This window comes from Lucilia cuprina, chromosome 2, assembly GCF_022045245.1.
Source record: "Lucilia cuprina isolate Lc7/37 chromosome 2, ASM2204524v1, whole genome shotgun sequence".
Taxonomy (NCBI): Eukaryota; Metazoa; Arthropoda; class Insecta; order Diptera; family Calliphoridae; genus Lucilia; species Lucilia cuprina.
The window spans coordinates 32,623,923-32,646,943 of NC_060950.1; the positions used below are offsets into that span (position 1 = coordinate 32,623,923).

A 23,021-nucleotide genomic window follows, 5' to 3' on the forward strand; every position below is an offset into this window, starting at 1 on the left:
TCGAGCCATAGAATCTTAAAGATAGTTATAAACAGTAATATAATTCTGTAGAAACAGACTATTTGAATTTATACAAAATAAATAGTTTTAACCGATGTTTTATTTATAATATTGTCATCCTTTTAATCATTTCTTAATAGTCAGCCATCGTATGCACATACATATATATGTATGTATGAATGGGTTTAAGACAGTAAGCGATTATAACAGACATACAAAGACAAAGATTGGAAGAAAATACTTATGATAATATTCATACATATCCACATACGTACATACATACATATATACATACTTACATGCTTTGTATATTTTAGCAACAGAGTATGTATATGTTTTAGTTAAATCTTTAAAAAATATTATTCCAGAGGGAAACAGTGCGTCACATTAATTGAGATAAATCGAGGTTAATTGGCTAGATTTGATACATATACATATATACGTTAATACATAACAATATATAATAGCGAGTTTATATAAATATGAGGACAAAAATTATATGTATGCGTTTGTTAGTCAATCTAGCTGTAATGTGTATATGATTTCAGATACGTTACTGTATATTAGTATAATAGCTGAGCTACTTTCATCGGCATGATGTACATTAAGTTGGTGTCAGTTTTACAATTTTAAAATAATTTTAGAAATTTTAAACTCTCAAAACATAGACCACATCGAATGGATGGTACTTTGTGTCTTTTTTAAAAGATATGTTTGTCATATTAAATAATATACATATATCTCAGAATACATTTATTCAGTATGAATAATGTATTGCAGTTATGCAATCCTATTTGAGAACAGCAAATAATTTGCATGCTTAATGTAAGTTTTGATATCGTTATCCAAATCATAATACGAACACATGAGTTCATTTGTGTAAATTATGCTGCCAAAAAATGGATTAATATGTCTAAAGATGAACGGGGGCCTCGGCTAGGATAAACGTATAAGCAACAAAAGACACGAAACTTCGAAATACTGGAGCACTGTCTTTCACAGAAATAGAACGGATACTCTAGGCACTGTAATATTGAACGTGCTAGCTACATAAAAGTTATATGGTTGCCTAGAGCGCACACTTACAACATGACTTTTACATGATATGAACGGAAATGTCAAAGTTTTAAAAATAACACAGACCGACAAGTGACGTGCTGAAGCTGAGTCTCAGAATTTCTCTATCACATCTGGGATTTGAGATATCGTGTTTTGAAATATAAAAAACGAAATGTTTGTTCCTTTTTGAGACGTTATTACAGCACCAAGACAACTTTATTTAGAATGTTGTATGCCATCTGAAAGTCCACTCTATCAGATGTGGATTCAGTATTTTTGTTAAAAACAATATTTAAAAAGCGTAGTATCCTTCGCACTAGTTATTAATATTTACCTTAATACCGATAAATCTTTACCTAAATCAAAGAAGATATATAAGAAGATATCTTAAAAATTAATTTGTCGCTGTTATAACATCTCAAAAATGCCACAAATGTCGATATTTCATGTGTTAAAGAAATATGAGATTATATTCAGATTCAACATAGCTCAATCCTTTAGAAGCGTTTAACTATGTCTCATTGTTTCGATTTTTTTACATTTTGTAGGCTTATATAATTTTTAATAACATAAATATTCTACAAAAGATTTTTCACAATTTAAAATAAATTCAAAAGTTGTCTTAGAAACGTTTTCGAAAATATATTTTGAATAATTCATTTGTTATGTTTTCAACCCACCCTAATACACATGCCATTATGCCAGTTAAAATATGTCTACAGCTAAATCTAGTTTGAAAAGAGCTGAATGACACAATAAACACAAATGGCACAGTAACTATTTAGATTCAATGAAATTTGTTATCTGTTGGAGTATATAAATAACAACACGAATTATTATGATTGGTCCTTGACTAAGCAGTATAATTTTTGATTTTAACGCCAACAACATGTTTTTCATATTAAATGAATTAGAAATAACTGCTATGAAACAAAAAAGAGCAAAACCTAATACAGTAGAATGTACTTAATAAAAGAATGGATTTGATATATAATAGAGTTTAATACTATTAACATAAAGTCTGACATCATGAAAAATACCACACTCTTTAAGTTTCTTATATATACATAGGTAAACTTTATTTTCAAATTTATTCTAACAATTTCTTTAAATAGTATATATCTACATATATATGTATTTTTATGTGAGACATCTATTCAGCAACATCTTTCTTTTATAGTTTGACTCATTTATTTTCATAGGACCAATATTTAAATCTGAATCGTATTGAAGCAGATAAATCCTAAACGTGCAACAATAAATTTGATGTATTTGAAATGCTGAAATTATAAGGGTCAAATCGACAGACATTGTCTCATCTAACACGTGCGTGTTGGGAGTCATTTATATATTTTATAAATAATTTTTTGTGCGTTTTAAATATTCACATTTACGCCACATGCGTCTATTTTATTTTGTTGTTAAATACATATGTATGTGTTTTTCAATGTTTATTTATCTTTTTACACACAAGATACGAGGCTAATTTAAAAAGTGATTTCTGTTATGAATAGAAAATTTAGCATTTTTTTAAGAAATCCATTAAAGCGGAAAGTTTTTCACCGATTGTTCCATTGGTTTCAATGTGTCTAAGATGATCTGTGTTGAAGAACCAAGAATCACAGGCATTATTTTAAAGATGGTTTTTAAGCTCAAAAAGAAAATATAAATTGCTGAGTTTGGGTACGATACGAATTTAAGTCCATTACGGTAAGTTGAATTGCAAGAAGTGGATCCAATCTGCTGAATCAATACCAAAGTCGTATATTCATGAGCTCCTGGAACTGACCCCGGTCAGTTACTTTAATGATTTTCCTTATTTTGGTGTTATAGCAATCCGGGAGAAACAAGGTCCTACTACTTCTAGTTAAACAGGATCATGAATAAGTGTCGTCGGCCTTTCCTTTGATGATTTATCCCGGAGTCGAACTAAGATGATTTATAATTTATTACATAAGAACCGGGGTTTCTCTTGTGCACATTATTGGAGAGGAAAATAAATCTACAATTCAGTAATGTTATAACCTTCAGGGGACTGACTGTGTGGTTAAAAACTGGGAATGAGTTGTTGCTGAAATAATAAGATATGTGCGTGTTCTTTGATAGACTCGGATCGTTTCAAGATTATCCTCTTGTTAAAATGCTATCACCGTGAAATTAGGCGGTTTGGGAAGCAATCATTAGTGTGTCCTGCTAACCACAATTTTCGAAATGCATGTGTATGTTCTAAATCAGCCAAGCGCAGAAAGAGAAACTGTTATTGTAGTGGTGAGAAAATACTAAAAAATATTTCCTAATTACGCTTGTTATGATCAAGTTTTATAACAAGTAAAATGGTAAATTTTACAGATAAAACTTATCCAAAGAAAAGAAAAATGTTTATTTCTTCACAAAGATTAGATTTTTTAATATAAAATGTTTAAAAAAAGTATTAAAAATATCGTTTTTATGTACTTTTATTATTATTCATTCCTGAAAAGTTTTTGGAGTGTATGAGTTTTTTGCAAGTTACTCTCTGTTTTGCAAATGATGTTGTTGTTTTTACACATTTTGTTTGCAATTTCTGAAACAAAGCGACATCAACCTACTTTGTTGAATGCTGTCAATCAACTAAATATAATTTTTGCAATTTTTATGCTCTTGCAATGAGTTTTATTTACGATCGGGTTATGTACGTGTGAATTGCCGAAAATCTTCGTAATTAGAGTAAAATAAAAAATATTTTTTAAATTCTGCATCACTATAGTGGGATGCGTATTATGCGTTCGTGCCGATGTTTGTAACATAAAGTATACCACCCGGCTCAGAATCATTTTCTGAATCGATTAAAACCCTGTCATTATTTATTTCGATTAATGCTGATTGGGATATCCTAATTTGGAAGTAATTGTTCTTGGTCCTTAAAAGATGAGCAGATCTTTTTTACTCGAATCTAACAAAATTTTCATCCTATAAATTATATTTATGTGAAATTGTATTACATCATTGTATTACAGAGATTCTATAATGACAAAATAATTTTTACTTAGTGGTAAATATAAAAATATTTAAGTACATTTAAAAATTTAAAACAGAATTATACTCCTGCTTACTTATTCTACATACATACATATTTTACCTGTTTTAAAATTGTCAGAGTAACCTTTAGGCATACAAACACAAAGATAAACTTCGTGACAAATGTGCTTCTTTGTGTTTGAGTATTAAATTTTAATATTTCAGATGCTTTTGTTCTATTAAAATACACTTTTATACACAAATAAGCACAAAAAATGTGTTTTAAATATAAATTAACTAAACAAAGTAGAAAGAAACTAAATTGTATGTAGCTTATTTGAAAAACATGCATTGAATTACATTGAAGACAAAAAAAAAAAAAAAGGATTTTCTAAATTGTATTGTTATGCTTAGAAATGGACCTCTATCGTTTGCCACGAATAAAAATGTGTGTCTATATGTGACTGTTTGTCCCTCTATTGTTTGCTAAGGAAAAAAACACGCAATATTTTTTAAAACGTGTTGTACTTTTTTTAACTGTTTTCCTTGCAAATCGTGCATATTTGTATGGAAGAATACAAATAGAACATACATACTAACTGTTATATTATTAAAGATATAATGAATTTCACTGTAGGTACATATTCTATTCAAATTTTTTACTCGTTTACAAATACTACTGCAACTTTGTATGGAGTTTTTTTGTTATTTTTGAAATATTTTACATTTGTTTATAAAGAAAGATAGAAAAAAGAAAACATGCCACATGTTTTAATAAAATGCCACGTTAATCGCGTGAGACACATACAAAATCCATAAATAGCATCATGTTTAGAACTGAGCCTATTTATATGTGTTATTTTTTTACTTTTTTGTACACTTTATATGAAATTTAGCTTATAATTGTGTTTTTAGAATATTTATAAAAAAATACATTTCATAATAAGACGTTTTGAAATGGAACTAATTACCAAATACCAAAAAGAAATTAATAGCAAGAAATTTAATACTTACATATAAATTTTTGCTAGCTTTTCTTTTAATAGTAGACTTTATTTGGGTAGAATTAGATGTTAATGTTATATTTGCCATAAAAAATGTTACAATTACAAAGTACGTGTCTTATTTATGTTTGATTTTTATAACCCACAACACCTTGTACTTCTATAGAATTATTCTACAGTTTTAATTATATAAAATGTTGAAGTTTTTATATCAGTCTGTCTGTTTTAAACACTAGTGCTTAAACGAGAAAAGCTTTCCACAAGTACTCTACATTGATAGGTACTGTTTGGTATTGCTAATGGACAATATCAGTCTACGAGTTCGCAAAGTCTCCATACAAGTTGTACACTGGAATGCTGCTTAAACAATCATAAATATGTTAATTGAGCAGCTATTGTAAATTTTGCAAAAGTTAGTGTTAGGTATCCAGAAATCATTCTGCAAAATAGATCATCCACATAATAAGTTTCATTCAAAAAATTACTTTGACGCTCATTGCTGTCTTAAAAAAATGCAATAACATCAAAAAAATTCGCCATGAAGAAGTTATATTTCAATAAAAAGCGTTTTTCAAAATTTTACAAGGATTAGTACATATTTGACCCCATATTAGGCGATTGAGAAAATAAATTTAACGCTCATAACTGACCTAAAAATACAGATACAGTGATATAATTCAACACTAAGAGGTTTCACAAGAATCAAAATCTCCCTTAAAAATATTAGTTCTGCGACGAAAATCAATATAAGTAAACAAATTTTATAAGACTAGAAATCCTTTCTTAATGAATTTCATTAGAATCAGTAAATAACATTCCCTTTCGAAAATTAATTTAACGCTCATATCTGACGTAAAAATGCACTGAAATATGACATAATCAAGTTTCATATTAGTTAGGCATTAGCAGAAGTTATTGCCTTTTACATGTGCATTGATATTTTGTCGAATTGCTGATCAATATTTCGAGGGAACATTCCTGAACTAGCTGTTTAATCAAGAAAATTCACAATATAGGGTTGCAATGAAAATGGTTTTAGTTTAATAATCATATTATGTTTTCCAACCTTGGTGAAACATGTTTTTTTCTTCGACACTTCCTCCCACCGTCTCTTGCACTTTAATTTATTTAACACTCTGGTTAACTTAGCACTGTTAATTTCTAATAATTTGAGAATTTTCCTCCCTATAGGAAAACTGTTAATATATTTTGCTCATCTCCAAATATGTTCATAAAATGTTACGTGTTTACAAACCCCTCCATCTATATTTCATAAATCTCTGTACTTTCTCTTCTCTCATTTTCTGTTAACCTATTTTTTTACCCTACACCACTCTAGTGGGGAGGGTATTATACGTTTCTGCTGACGTTTGTATTACAAAAAAATTATAGGTCCTACATCCACCTTAAAATATACCAATCGGCTCAGTTATTCTGATCAATTTAGCTATGTCCGTCCGTCTGTGTGTCACTTTGAAATAGACGTTAATTCCGCTACCAACATTTATAAGGATAGGCCCATATTTATTCATACTTCCCTATGAGCCCTCTTGTAAAAAATTACTTTTTTGTAATAGTCGGCCATGCCCAACTATACTTTCCTACTTGTTTTCAAATGTTCACAAGTAAACATACATTTGTTTGTAAATAAATTTTCCATTCAAAGATAATAAATCAATCTTTCAGCAACCATTAAGTATATTAAGCCACTTTAAGCTGCTTGTATTTTAGGGATACGAATTATTGGCAAACTTAATTAATAAAACAGGTATAACAAACTCAAAATTACAAAAAATTAGTCAGTTCATAGGAATTTTGTTTAATATAAAAACTATTTCCCCTGAAATGCTTGTGGTTGGTCTATGTATATTTATAACTGCTAAATAATACACTTTTAAAGCACTTTTTCCATAGATTATTGAACATTACAACATACATTCATTCATTTGTAAAAATTACATTTATCAAACTTTAACATTTAATTAATTTACAACTTTACATTAAATTGTCGACAAACTTTTTACTTTAGTCCATTTGAAATTTTTCAATTTCCTTAATCATTAAGACTATTGAACCCATCATGACACGTTTCAGTTTAATATTATCCTTACAAATTTGACACGTTTTAATATATATATTTTTTTAATTTCCTTAATATTTTCAATTTTAAGAATAAAATGAAATACCAACACAGATTATTGAAACATTATCTACAAATATTTACACTTTTATATTCATTGATGATACACTAGCACTACACTTTACTCACCTCTAAATCTTCTCGACTACCACCACCTCCACTAAGGCTTCCACCACCCAAAGATAATTTTCGATTTCGTTCACGCTCTAAGCGCAACAATATTTGAGCATTCTGTTCGCACGTGTATGTGTGACCTTTGTGACGACGTTCCAAACTATATTCGTATAGTGGTCGCGATGGATCTGGATTTAGTTCTGTATCATTGCCAACGTCACAACTACACAAAGACTGATTACTACGACCCTTGCCACGACGTAAAGAACCGCGATTTTGTGGCGTAGCCGCACGTTGTTCACTGATGTGATTCGAAAAGGTGACTACATTATTTTGTAAACGTTGGCCAGGGGGTAGATGAGTTTGTTGTGAGGGTTGATGCTGCTGCTGTTGTTGCTGCGCAAGACTACTAGAAGAGCTGTGGCAATTGTTGGCGGCAGTTGATGTGTTATTAATAACATTGTTGGTATTCAGCATGGTAGTCATGGCAGAGCAACTGCCGGATCTTAAAACCTGCATAGCTGTGTCGGAATAATGGGAGGATGTTTCATAATTGTCAAAGCTAAGATCATGGCCTGCAGTACCACTAAGACGGGCACCATAGGCTGCAGAAGGCATTATAGGCGGGTAAGAAGGAGCTATGGCAGCAGCTGAGGTGGGACTAAAGGAACGCAAACGTTCACAGGCTCTCAGACTGCTGCGTAACACAGGTGTTTGGGAAGCACTTAGACTACTTTTTCGTTTCGATGGTGAGACATAGTAAATCTCACGTTCATCAAATTGTATTTCAGCCGTAGAAGAGGTGATATTACCATTCTCATTGGCATAACTAGAACTACGACCAATGGTGTTGGTTGTGGCAGTGGTGCTGGTAGTACTACCACCACTGGTACTACTCATATTTGGATGATCTATTGGACCATTTGCAGTGGCTTTATTATTGATGCTTTGTTTCTGAGGTTCAGGCGTAGAACTACAACTGGAGCGATAATTACTTTCATGAGATGTTTGCTTCTGTTGAAATCTAGCCGACTCGACAGAACGTCTTAGATCGTTCATGGTTTCTGTGGCCAACAGTAAAGCGGTTTCCTCAAAACTTTTTTTGAAATGTATTTAGTATCGTAGTTTTATACTTTTGTTAAGCATTTTAAATAAGTTTAGAGTTAAGCTTATTGTCATTGTCTTTTATATGATTTTTTTTGCTTTAAGTGTTTTGTTTAGCTTTGTTTAATATTGTTGGTTTTAGTTTTTTGTTTTAGCCTTATCAAATATTCATGGGACAGCTGTCTGTTGCTTTAAAACAGCACGTGGTACATTATACTGAACACCAACCTGCTCATACCATTTACATTTGTTTGCATTCTCTATGCTGTTAAATATTCCACTTCCGTTTTACAATATTATGTGAACGATGATGATGTTGATGATGTCGACGATGCTGATGCTGTTGCTGAGCTTGATGATGGCAATACACCTTTGCTATTCATTCACCATATAAACGTTTAAACTTTGAAGGGGAAGAGTTGCTGCTATTTAATACTTTAATGTTTTTGTTTCTGTTAAAAAACTAGGAAAACAAAACATTAGCACTGCATCAAAAGCTAATTTTCTATTCACTGAATTTTTCTTTGCTGGTTGTTTCTTTTAGCCAAAACAACAGCAACACAACAGTGGGATCAGTATATATTCGTTTTAGATTTTTAATAGTCCACCACTTGCTGTGCCATTACAATTTTAAATTTTTATTATTAAACATTCATGTTTCCCTGCCCTCGTTTGTTGCGTTCTTCCTCACTTTATTTTATCCAACATTTAAAAAATGATTTCTTTTAAAAGTGTGTTCTTTCTTGGCATTTTCTAGAGAATTTAAAATCCGCTTAGTTTCTCATAAAAGCCAGCTGACAACACTTTTCGTTTTGTGCATCTTAGGGCCAGTAACTTCTACAGCATCATCAACTTTTCTTTCCCTCCTTTTTATAGTTTAAACTTTTATTCCTAAAGGATTAGTAAAGGTTAGATTTCAGTTGCATACAAGTTCGTTTTAGTTTTTCTTTGAGTTGTGTGTTTTTATTTGTAACAACATTAAGTTGCATACAAAAAAGGCACCAAGTTTTTTGTGTTTTTTGTTTATTTAAAATAATTTTTTTAATCAAACCTCGTATTTTAATAATGATGGTTCAACAGGTGAGAGTTTAAGTGACCACGATATGGATTTTTGAAGATTTGCTGAAATGAAGAAAATAATGTTGATTAAATAATATTGTTGGGCATTAAGAATGCAATTTTTTTGTAAATTAAAAATTTCTGTTAAGTAGTAAAATACTACTGATATTGCTATTAAAAATTCGAATAAAAACATTAATTCGCCTGACACAATTTTGCTCTTCCAAGCGGACAGCATATACAAACTTGGTAAATTTTGAAAATAATATATTGATTTGGTTAGAAAATTCAAAAGCGCCGATCCTCACTACTGACCAATCGAATAATGAATTTTCCATTTTAACAAAAAAAAAATATTTTTAAAAATCTCCTCAAGGTGAAGTTATAATTTAAATTTCAACTCATTTAGATTATAAATGAATTTTAAGATATTAAAAAAAATACCCGAGGTTATATTCTTTTGAGGCCAGGATATCCTACAACTGTAAATCGTCGCTGCTCTTAATATGTGAAGTTTAATTGCGATTTATCCAATAGTTCCAGAGATTTTTAATTAGTATATACGGTTTGTTAAAGACATTTATTTCCATCATTTGATCATTTTCATAATATATCCAAAATTAAGTTCTGTCGAATTTCATTCTAATATATTAATTTCTTAATTAATTATATACATCGACCAATATGTATTATATACATTGACCGATATATGTCCAATTTGTGATTGTTATTTACAGTATATGTATATTTAGTAGGGTTGTTAATTATTCGAATAAAAATTTACAAAATTCTTTTTATTCGAGTAGTCAATTTCACGCAGAGAAAAAACATGGTTGTGGTAACCATATTCTAAGAGCAACATACTATGGTTAAATCTATGATTGTAGTCTAAATATATATTGATTATTATAAGAATTTCTAAATATCATATTATGATTAAAATCAGCTAAAATATTTTATCATAATATTTTTTATTTACCATAATATTGTTTGTTATGCTCTATATTTTTTTTTCAATTTTATCAAAATGTCGTTAAAAATATGTATCGAAATATAATTTATTTTTATTACAGAATCCGTAAAAATACACGACACGATTTAAAAATTTCAATTTGATTCACAAAAACATAACTACATTATTCTATACAAAGTGAAATACTTATATGTACATATAACGTTATAAACCAAATGAGAATTATTTCAACTCAATTTACTATCGCTTAATATAACACACACACACAAAATAATAAGTGTGAAGTGTGTGGCTAAAGTTGTTTTGTTGTTGTTGAAACAGACATAGAGCAACAAAACATAAAATGGTTATTTATAACAATATAGCATACAGTGATTATATAACATATAGCAACATAACATATAATGGTTATTTGTGAGTTTTATTATTTGTTAGTAACATAATATGTTTTCATCGTTACCATTATTTAGTTATTGAAAAAATAATTAAAATTATTACAGTAACAACAATATTCTTTAAAAAGAATTAAAGTAAGAATTATAAGTTTTTGATAACAATATATAGTTAAAGTGAACATAGTTTAGTTATAGTAACCATGTCGAACTATGTTTTTTCTCTGCGTGTATATTTAAAACAATTTATAGTGCTATATTCGGCTGAGCCGAATCTTAAATACTCTCCACCAGCTATATTAATACTTTTCTACTTTATAGTAACCATGTCGAACTATGTTTTCTCTCTGCGTGTATATTTAAAACAAGTTAGAGTGCTATATTCGGCTGAGCCGATTCTTAAATACTCTACACCAGCTATAATAATACTTTTCTAATTGATCAAATATTTGTTGAAATGAGTTTTCTCATGACTTAAATAGAAAAATTACAATTCCAAGATTTATTGAACATTACAAACGCCATTTTCTTTATATTTTTATAGCGCTTAGCGGTATTTAGTAATTTGCTAGTATGCATGTGTGTGAATGATTTAAGGATTTTCAAAATACATATACAAATATATTTTTGTTTTACAAAAATTTTGTTCAACACAAATTGATAATGCGTTTAAAATACGGTTAAAGCGCTTTTCGGGGCTGGGACCAAAAATGGACTGATCCAGAAAATTTTTTCTCTGGATTCTATTGACATAAGATTTTAATTTGTAAAATTTTGTGAAGATATCGACATTGTGATGGAAGTTATTAACAAAAAACCTATTTTCCGGGTATATGTACTTTTTTATGGGAGGTATATGAAATTGTGGACTAATTTTCAACACTGATCAAGTTCTTGTGTGAAAATGAATGTGCGGTGATTTTCATGAAATTATCTTGCACAGTTTCCGAGAAAATTACATCAGAATGTACAAAAAATGCTTCTTTTTTCGAGGTTATTTTAAATTTTGGTTCATAACTTTTCCCGGTGTGAACTGATTTTGCTGATTTCCAATACCAAACAACTTAAGAAAATGAAGGGAATGGGTGAATTTGGTTAAATTCTATTGCTTCGTTTTATCGTGAGCGTGTTTTACACAGACAGACGGACATAGCTAAATCGATTCAAAATTTTATAAGGACCCAGAATATATATACTTTGTTGGGTCTCCGATGAATATTTCTTGGTGTTACACACGGAATGACAATGTTTATATAGCCTCTATCACCACTGATGATGGTGAAGGGTATAAAAATATTCGATTATTTACGTATAAAAGTTTTTATTCAAATAATTTAATAAAATATAAATAAAACTGTAGCGTCATTCAGCGAAAAGATGTATAAGTGGAAAAAACACATTTTTTCCTAAGGTGCTTCCGATTATTACAAGAAATCGGTTATTGAAACTTAAAATATTTGAAAAATCTTCGCTTGAACAAATTTGGCACAGTAGGGAGTAAGTCTATACGTTTACATGAAATTTACAAACTGTTTTAATACATCAAAATTAAATATACTTTATAGAGTCCATTCACATTATTAAGAAATGTATTTAAAAATTGTAGAATATATAATAATTATTTAGAAAATATCTCCTAGTGCTTTACATAAATGTGTTTTTCTATAAACTTCTGTTTACATACAATATTTACTTGCATTCAACAGAATCACATAAAATAATATTTGCTAAATATAAAAGTTTATACACAATCTCTACTATTTGCTTGACCTTTTCCAATGAATGAGTTTATCTCTAATGATCTTATATGTTTATTAATAAGGGGGGAAAATGTATAAATGTTGAAATGATATAACCTCGTATTCATGTTAATACTAACAAGTATACATTTATGCAACAATATTTAAAGATACACTTGCAAACACAAACAACCAAACGAACTTAATGTAGCATTAAAAGTCTCCACACATTATGAATATCTTATATACTTTACAAAAAAAAAAAAAAAAAAAAAAAAAATATAAAAAAATCTCAGATTATGGTAGTACTATATGTATAGAAAAAGTACGAGGCCAAAGTGCGTTTGTATAAAAGTATGTTTGCATAATGGCAACAGTTTTATGAAGAAAATTGCAGTTATATAAATCTGCCCGAAGGGATAAATAAGTTTATGTTAGTTATGACAACATCAGATATACAAACATACTATTTCTTATATACCAAAGTATATTTCTATATTTTTGCTGTGTTTCTGTTTTATTCCTTTTTTTTTTTTGAGTCGTAAAAAAATTTATGCATTTTAACATTGCAAGAAAAAACAAGTAGCTTCTCCATGAATGTAAAAAAATAAAGAAAAAAATATCTACCAACAACTACTTATTTAGTTTAGCTGTTATAAGTTGCAATAGCAAAAAAAAAAAATTGCAGACATACTACTACTATTATTAATATAACAGCTACAAACAAAATTTCCTAAAAATTTTTCCAACATAAATGTGGCATGGAAATGTTCTTTTAAATTTATGTTGAACATACAAACTGGCTGTTAGAACTATAGCTTTTTTCATCTTTTTAGCGTTGTTAAAATTTAGTCATATATCAAATCATTTACAAGGAAATGAAAAACTCTGGATAAATTCTTTAGAGAAAATTATGTGCAGATTTTTCTCACAACATTTTTCGTTTTAGTGGCGCTTTGCTAAACGACAGCGACTTAAGTTCAAAAAACATTAAAAAATGCAAAAAATATTGCAAGAAAATTGTGTGTGTTTATAAATATGTATTCAACTGAAATCTTTTTTTCAACAAAATCTTGTATATTCAATTCATGCTTCTGGTTTTTAAAATAAAACAGAAATAATTTTGCTCAAATAAATGAATGCAGTAGTTGAAAGAGCTAAATGGAAACTGCTGCATTTTTAAAATTATAAACATTTGAGAACATTAAGCTAAGAAGAATTGTTTAAAGTTGTAGTACTTTTGCCTTTTTTTCAACGATTTTAGCGCTTTTACTTAAGAAAGGAAATGCAATTCACAACTGTTCTGCTCTATAACTTATGTAGCACTATGCAGAAGGCAAGAAAGAAAAAACTTTAAGCTAGAAAAAATCTTAAGACACTGAAAACTAAAAACCCACTTTACAATTGTTACTGAGGTTGCTTGCAATAATTGCTTGTTGTTACTGCTACAGTTGCATCTTTGCGTTTCTGTAGATGGGCATGAAGTTGTGTGTTGTTAAAAAATATGATTTTAAAAATCTTTTATTTTTGCTGAACTTGCAAACTGTTATGAAATTTAACTGCAAGCATTTCAATGCTGCATGTTTTAATACAGACATGGAGTAAGTTTTCATTTGCACTCTTTAACTGAAATTAATTTTGAAAGCACGATAAGAAACTCTTTAACTTATTTGAAAAAATAATAAAAATCCCGAAATCAATTTTTAAATTAAATGAAATTTTTTGATTTTTGTATTTTTTCACTTTAAACTTATCAGAGATTTTGAATTGGTTTCTAATGAGTGTTTTCAATTAGATAAACATTTATATATTAAATTTAAACCAAACAGACGAAAGAACCCCAAAAATATCTCGTGACTTTGGAGAATTGTTGTCAATATAATATATTGACTGATATGTAGACAGACAGAGAGTAGACAGGCTGGTAGATAGACAATCAGATGAACACTTGAAAACGTAAAGGTATAATCAAGACAATCTTTGGTGATCTTAAACCAAAACTATACGATAGATCAGTAATCAAAGCTTAAGGCTGATTTGCAGTCAATATATAGAAATATATAAAACTCTAGTGAAAACTGTGAATGTTAATTACCCATACTATAGAATTATAAAGATACTTGACTTTGGAAAAATGTTGTTAACAAACATATGTATAGTCAAGTCAAATGGAAGGTGAATAGTATAATAAGACATACTTCTGATAGAGATATGATTGAAGTCAGTTTTCTAACTTGTTAGCATGAGACTCTCCACTTACAAGTTGTAAAGAAAAACTAAAAAAAGTATCATATATAGAAATATTTCCCATAATTTAAATGTTGAAAAGTACCAGTGGTATAAATATTCTAACAACTATATACCATCACCATTTATTAATTTTTTTCGTCTTTTTTGCTGCTACTTCAAATAAGTTTGATTTAAACTTCGCATGCTGTTAATGTTAGTGGTTTTATATGTTTGTTTTTTTTTTTCTTTTTAAACCTCCTCGGTCTGACTTTATAAACTGTAGATTCGTTGTGATTGTTTTGTGTATTTATATTTTTTTCAGTCATTTCCAAAAAATTTGCACCACTATTCCCAAAGTTGTTAGCGAGTTTTTTAGTTTCATTATTCAAAATTCTACATAAAAATGAATTAAAAAGAGAAAAAGTTTTTCGTATATTTTGGCACTAATATTCTTTGCGCTTTTTTTTTAAATGTTTGCTTAGTTTGTTCTGTTTGTCATACAACTTGACGTCTGTGACTGTTGCCATTTTGTTATTAATTTTTTCTCAAACATTTTTAAAATAGAGCAAAAGGACATTAAAATAAAAGTCAAACTATGGAATTGCGATTTTATATACAAATGTTAAATACTTTTTTTCTTAGAGTGAATTTTAAAAGGAAATTTATTTTTTCCCTTAACGTTTGAAATAAAGTTGAAGTTAAAACGGATTAAATATATTTTAATATATAATATTATATAACGCTATAGTAGAGAGGTTACGCAGTCAATTTAAAGCATGTAAGAATGTATAGTCGGTCATATTTTAATATTTATTTATTTTTTCATAAAGAAAGTTTTAAGATGAATTTTACCCTAATTCCGAAGTATTTAAGCAATTTTTTGATGAGAAACTAATATTCTTTAAGATTTAAACCATTTTTAGTTGGCTTCGTTCCAGTACCGAAAAATACGTTTGTTTGTTTATGAAAATATCATAAAAATCGTTTCCTCATGGATAGCCATGCAACCGGACAGATGGTCTGTCTGATGTTTTAATATAGTGATTTTAAATCGATCGAGTTTGTCGACTGGGGTATAGTCAAAATAGTACATTGATCTAAACATCAGACTATATAAGGATCTATAGCACAAAATCTATACTCTTCAGTCAAGACTCTAGTTTAATCTAAGTAGGCAATATATTGATCTCTAAGTAATTAGAGATCTATAATTTAGATTTCATACTGATCTATAATCGACAATAAATTATCTTCAGCGAAGACTACCGTCTGATTTATAATCAAGTTTGCCGAGTCAAGGTAATAGACTGATCTATACATAAGAAGGATCTAGGATTTGCAGTCAAGACTGCTGATCCACGAGTAAGATTATAGATTGATTGAATGATAATGTTGCTACCATGTCTTTGTTTATGTCCGGTTTTACCTAAATGCATCATTTCAATAACGATTTGTTTATTTTTAACAATATGTCTATTCCTAATGTAACCAGTGTAACTTTAATTAAAATTTCTTTAATTTATCATAATTATTTTTATTTATTAAATGCTTTAAATTATTAGCTTTGTTTGTAATTAATTTAAAATGTTACAAAAAAAGAAAACATAAATCTCAACCAATCCCTGACATATTATAAACTATACATTTGTTTCCTTAATACTTAAAGGAATTAAATAATTATTAAAGTAAAAAAAAAACAAATTATTATTCGTTTAAATTGTGAAAAAAACAAAAATGAAAAATGTCCACTTACTTTCGTAAAAGTTTTTATATTTTCCCCCATTTTAATTTTTAAAACAATGATCCTGTCATTTACAGATTTTTATACTACTTTTTGCCAACAAACAAACACTGTCTTACTCACTCTTTAAACACACACCCACAAAAGTACCTACTATACACAGACACATTGACTCACTTACTCACTAACACAAAAAAGGAGTTTTAATTGTTTGCAATTAAATTGTGTGCGAGTAAAAGGACATAGAAAGCAACACTTAAACCTTTTTTGTTTCCTTGTGTTTTTTTTTACTTTTTTGTGTGAATCATTTAACATTATGATGATGATGGAGGTTGATGCTGGTGACGAGAATGTAGAACTTTTTTGTTCGGATACTAGCTGTGAATGGTTCAGACTTAAAATGAGAAGTTTTAGCTGTAGCAAAGTGCTAGCAGCAAAATAAAATAAAAAACTGTTGCCATTTATAATTTAAGAAAAAATATAATAATAATTTGTAATTATAAAGGGAATAAGTTGGATTATACCAAACAGTTTTTGTGTAAAAAAACTTTTATAAAACAAAAATAAATTTTTGAAATTGTCCCCAGACTTTTGTGACTTTTGCTGCAAAAAGTATGTCACTACCTAACGTTGACTTGACTGAGTGTGTGTGTGTGTGTCAATGTCCTGTTGCCATTGCAGTTTGTAGAAAAAGATCAAATAACATTAACATAAAACTTGACAGCAATTAATTCATTTATTGTTATATATTTGGTTGTTTAATGTTATTTTATGAATGTTTGCTGTCGTCAAAGTGAATGCACTTTTTTGTCATGTTTTAAGAAAATAATTCAAAGATAATTGCCGGAAGTTAAAATTATAATAAACAAAACGAATGAAAAGGTTGGTAAATTTTTAAAGAGGTTGTTAAATTATTAAGTACTTTAGAAAGGAGTACATAGAGGACATAAAAAAGTTTTATCAACAAGTTGTTTTTATACTTTACACCACTATAGTTGGGAGAGTATTATGGGTATGTACTAATGTTTGTAACATCTAAAATTATTTATTCTACATCCAGCTGAAAATATACCAATCGGTTCAGAATCATTTTGTGAGCCGTCTGTTGAGGCAATGATAACGTTAAAGATAATTTACAGAGATTATTTTCTACAGAGGCCATTTTTTAAGGTTCTTTCAATGGTTAAGTTTTACATATGTACATATATAGTTAAGTTATAATATCTAAGAATTGAAAAGGTAATTATGGGTCATAATTATGTAGTGCTGAATAAGTCTATAAAATACCGTACAGCTCACTGTTTAAGTTATTTGCTATATGAAATATATTTGTATTTATTTTGTTTATGTAGGCGTATGAGTAATATCTTATATACTCATCATTTCCATGTACACAATAAAAATATTGAGAAATTTCTCAGGACATTCGTTTATGATATTCTAGTACTTTTATTTCCCTTATATTTATGAACCACATTTATGTATCTGCAAAAGTTTTGTATTTTTTTGTATATTGTAAAGGATACAAATTATTTGGCTGCACGCTTAAATAAATTTTTACCAAAACATTTGCCTTCTCAAATAAACACAAGAAATGCTTTACAAATACATATATACGTATGTATATGTAAATGATATTATTTACTTGTAACTTCCTGTTTATTCATGCTTCTCCAGTTTACTTTTGGTAAATTTTAAAATTAAGTAATTTTTTTTCTTTGTAAATGTCAAACGTCAATATCGATAAACTTCAATTAAGGAAAAAGGAAACAGTCCTACGTAATACATTTTTTACGTAGAAAGGTTTTTTTACTAAGTTGAAATATCACATAAATAAATACATATAACCATATGAGTTGTTATGAAAATTCAATTTATTTAATTAAATTGAAAATATACTTATGCACATATATCGTAACTCGTATTATTTACAAAGAAATTTAGAATAAAATAAGTGTATTTGTTTTTTGTAAAAACTTGTTTAAATTTTGTAAAATTTAATGAGTATTTCCTCGAAAAAAACTTTTTGAAACTAAAATAATTTAATTTGAAATGGTTGTTTGGAAATATGGTAATATATTATTAGCTAAAGATTTCTAAGAATTTTTCATTTAAAATTAAGTTTGTAAATTTTTAATTTCGTAGAAATGTACTTTTAGGTTTTATACCCCATAATACTGTACTTACTTAGTGTGGTAGGTAGTGTAATGATGTCCGGTATATTAATTCGTTATTTTAACACGGTGATTATATTTCTTAATATTATACAGTGGACGTCCAATAGTACGTACCCTAGTACGTAAAGACACAGTTTTTCTGTTCGATAGTACGAATAACGCATTTTTATTGGAATTTTGGTTTTATTTACGTATGAATGAAGTTTTTATTTTATTATTTATTTTCGTCATTTTTCAAAGTAATATGGGGGATGGGGCAAACATTGGGAAGATGCTTTCAAAATTTATTTGCGCGATTTGTGTTTTTATAAAAGTAATTTTTACCAACGTAATTATAGTGCATATTAGTAAAAACTTGACATTTAACTCATTCTCTGAAAGGGACTTTTTAAGTGTCAAATAAGGACAGATCGTTCTGAAAATAAGCTGTGTCATTTAGATTAATATTATACTAAGTTTTGCCTACTTTTGTTGAAATTCTTGAACATTTAACGTAGTTTTGATTTCGTACTTGGACTAAAGGATGTGTACCCATATAATATCATCAATTGCCTTCAAAATTGTGACCAGAAGCGTGTGCGCAAGGTTTACACACAGAAGGAAGTAGTTCGGTGTTTTTTAAAGTGTAGGTTGTGACAACCACATGTAGGGTATAAAAATCAGTTGAAAACTAACTAACTAACTAACTAACTAACTAACTAACTAACTAACTAACTAACTAACTAACTAACTAACTAACTAACTAACTAACTTACTAACTAACCAGCATACGTAACCATATTGCCCCACTTCTTCCGTGTTAATAAATATAAATCCAATAAATTTCCATCACTTATTTTTTATATTTTTAACCTCATTACAAAATTGTATTTCTTCAATTAAGTCAATATAACGCTGACTTTTAAATGATTTTATTATTAAAATATTCACGTAAGTTTCATTCATATATTTTATCAGTACAAATGCGCAGTAATGGCTAAATGTATGAATATGTGAGTATTATTTCCTTTTTTTCAATAAATATAAATTTTTGTTAATCTGAGGGCAATTGAGAAAATGCTGATGTTGGCGATAATTTCTTGTTTTTTTGTAATTAGCTTAAAAATCAAATGAACATATTTTCTTGTATATTTATAGTTTTGGCTGGGTATATATTTAAATAATTTCCTTCGCAAATAAAGCCACTGCTATAAAATTTAATGATAATGGCATTAATGGTCACATAAGAACGTCAAAATGTCTGTTATAATATAATTTCATTAAAAGTCAGTGATTTAATGATTGTAAAAGTAAGAGGAAACAATTGTAACCAACTAGCTGTCAAGCATTTTGAGAATTGATTAACGTGTTTTTTTGCAGCAAACTTTTATTTTTCTTACAAAAACAGAAAATATTATGAAACTTTAATATGACAACAAAACCTTTGTATGGTTAATATTTATGTAAACATTTTTTGCTTAAGTTTTTGATTGACTATGCCGCAATAAATATATTTCTTATTTTTGTTAAGGAAATATCCACAAAAACAGAAAAAGCCGGAAAACTTAAAGGAAATTGTTGTATCAAATTTAGTTTATTTTCTTTTTTGTTGGTATGTTTTCGATACAAAAATCAATAAGCGAAATATTTTCAATTTCTTTCAGTGCCACTCAACTTTATTCCATTTTTACATGCCCGCTTTTATTTTCATTGAGTTTATTTTCTAGTGATTTTTTCAACTATCTTGTTGGTGCTGAGGCTGCTGCTTCTGCTGAGATTTTTTTGCTCCAAATGAAACTGTAGAGATATTGAAAGCAGGCCAAGTTGCTGGTTGTTGCCTTTTGTTCTCTTATTCAGTTGGTTTTTTTTCTTGTTCATCTATTCATTCATTTTACGCAGTTATCGAAAAAAATATTTATAAAAAACAAATTCTATAAAAAATAACGTATTTTAACATCTATAAAAGAAATTGAAAAATTTTCAACTAAAGAAGGTATTCGAGTGTAAATAAATCTTTTGTTGAATCATGTCGCTACTGCTGCATGAAAAAATACGATGTAAAAAATTGAACGTGATAAAAAAATCATTCACTTGATTTGGTGAATTTGACACAATTCACATTTACTCTGTATTTGTTAATTTTTTGTTAGTGAAACAAAAATATAATTTAATGACATTTTGTTTTTGTTTATTAAAAGCTTTTTTTAATGTTTTTTATTTGATTAATTTTTTTCTTTCTGTTTGGTTTGCAAATTATATGAAGTGTATTTAATCCAACGGAACAGGAAATTGAAAACAAAAAAATCTGAATTATTTGTAAATATTTATTCAAAAGGAATCAAAATACTTACTTTATGTTCGTTCGTTTGGTAATAAAAGAATGGTTCTTATCATTTTAGTCTCCATTCAACTTCAATGGTAATATGAGTTAAATAGAAAGAATTGTGAGATTTTTTTAATAAAATTATATGCGAGGAAAAATAATATCTTCTCCACAAATATAATTCAAAACAAGTATAAATGTATAGTCGCGCATAGCCGACCAGTCAGTATGTATGTTAAAAATGGAGATTATTTAAAAAACTTTTTTAACTTTATTTCGGAACTTTTTTACTTTTGTTTTGACAAAAAAGAGATTTATTTAAGAGGGCTCTAGGAGAATAGGGCAAAATATAGCCCTATCCTTAAAAATGTTGGAAGGGGGAGTTAAGTCTTCTTCAATATTATTTATGTAGAATTTGAAAGTGCTATTAGTGTTTGTAAGTGAATTTTGACCTTTAAGTCATTTTCTGAAGAGGAGTTTGTATGGGGGATAGGGTCAAATGAAGCCATTACAAAAATCGGTAGTGCCATTTAAAGTTCTATAAAACTAATTGTTGTCGACTTTTGTTAACATAGTAGATCATTTAAATTAATTTTAAGTAAAAAACCCATTTTGGGGGGTACGGTTGTATGGGGGCTAGTGGAAATAATTGACCGATTTTAACCATTTTTAATAGGCTTCGTCCTTGGGTAAAAAAAAGTGTGTGTGCCAAATTATCTTGAAAAATGCGGCCTATAGACTAGACTATAGTCTATTCTATAGTCTAGTCTATAGTCTAGTCTATAGTCTAGTCTATAGTCTAGTCTATAGTCTAGTCTATAGTCTAGTCTATAGTCTAGTCTATAGTCTAGTCTATAGTCTAGTCTATAGTCTAGTCTATAGTCTAGTCTATAGTCTAGTCTATAGTCTAGTCTATAGTCTAGTCTATAGTCTAGTCTATAGTCTATTCTATAGTACAGTCTATAGTCTAGTCTATAGTCTAGTCCATAGTCTAGTCTATAGTCTAGTCTATAGTCTAGTCTATTGTCTAGTCTATAGTCTATTTTATAGTTTTGTATATAGTGTAGTGTATAGTCTAATCTATAGCATAGTCTATATTCTAGCCTTAGTATACTATTTGCCTTGTCTATAGCTAAGCCTATAGTCTATTCTATAGTCTGCTATATAGCCTTGTCTATAGTCTAGTCAGATTATCATCATGCAAGTATTTAAGTACGTGGGTGAGCTCGACATACTTCTGATTTATCCTGATTTGCATATTTTTTATACACACCATCAAAGAAGATGGAGGTATATTGATTTTGTCATTCATTAATATTTTCTATTGCTAATTTTTGTTTGGTATTGAAAATGGGCGATATCGTCCACAATTTCAGATAGCTCCCAAGAAGTGGATCTCCAAAAAACAGCTTTAAAGGTCATAAATATTTTAGGAGTACGAATATAGCGATGGAATTCGATATAAATAAGTTTCATATGAGGCAAAATTTTTTTCTACCGAATTTTTTAAGGTTATTAAATTAAATGACTTAATTTCATTACTTGCCAAAAAAAAATCGGTATAGCGATAAAATTCAGTAGAAAAAATTTTATAAGCCAAAACCTCTGTAGCAATTTGGTTTAGGATCGGACCAAAAATTATCCTACCGCCTAATTTTTTTAAGGTTTTGAAATTAAATTACTTAAACACTCGTTACTGGCCAAAAAAATCGGTTTAGCGATGAAATTCAGAAGAATTAAGTCTATAAGCCAAAACCTCTGTAGCAATTTTTTTACGATCGGACAAAAAATTACCCTACCGCCTATTATTGAATTTTTAGTATGAATATAGTGACGAAATTCGACCCACATAAGTTCAATGCGAGCAAAAATCTCTTTATCAAATTCAGTGAGGATTGAGCGATAATTGGAGCCAGTGCCCATACAAAGTACCTTTCAGAAAATTACTTTACGCTTATTACTCGTTAAAAAAATGCGAGTATTGTGGTTAC

The 23,021-nt window shown here is 28.7% G+C and overlaps 1 protein-coding gene across 5 annotated transcripts in view; it reads right to left on the reverse strand.

The window, feature by feature from the left end:
- LOC124418523 (homeobox protein 5-like) overlaps positions 1 to 23,021 on the reverse strand; it is a 245,940-nt gene that overhangs the window by 9,721 nt on the left and 213,198 nt on the right. For all 5 annotated transcript variants that reach the window (XM_046945131.1, XM_046945129.1, XM_046945128.1 and 2 more), the window contains one exon: positions 7,330 to 9,540. In XM_046945131.1, the coding sequence (XP_046801087.1) occupies positions 7,330 to 8,373 (1,044 nt within the window). In that variant the 5' untranslated portion in view covers positions 8,374 to 9,540. The remainder of the gene's footprint in view (positions 1 to 7,329; positions 9,541 to 23,021) is intronic.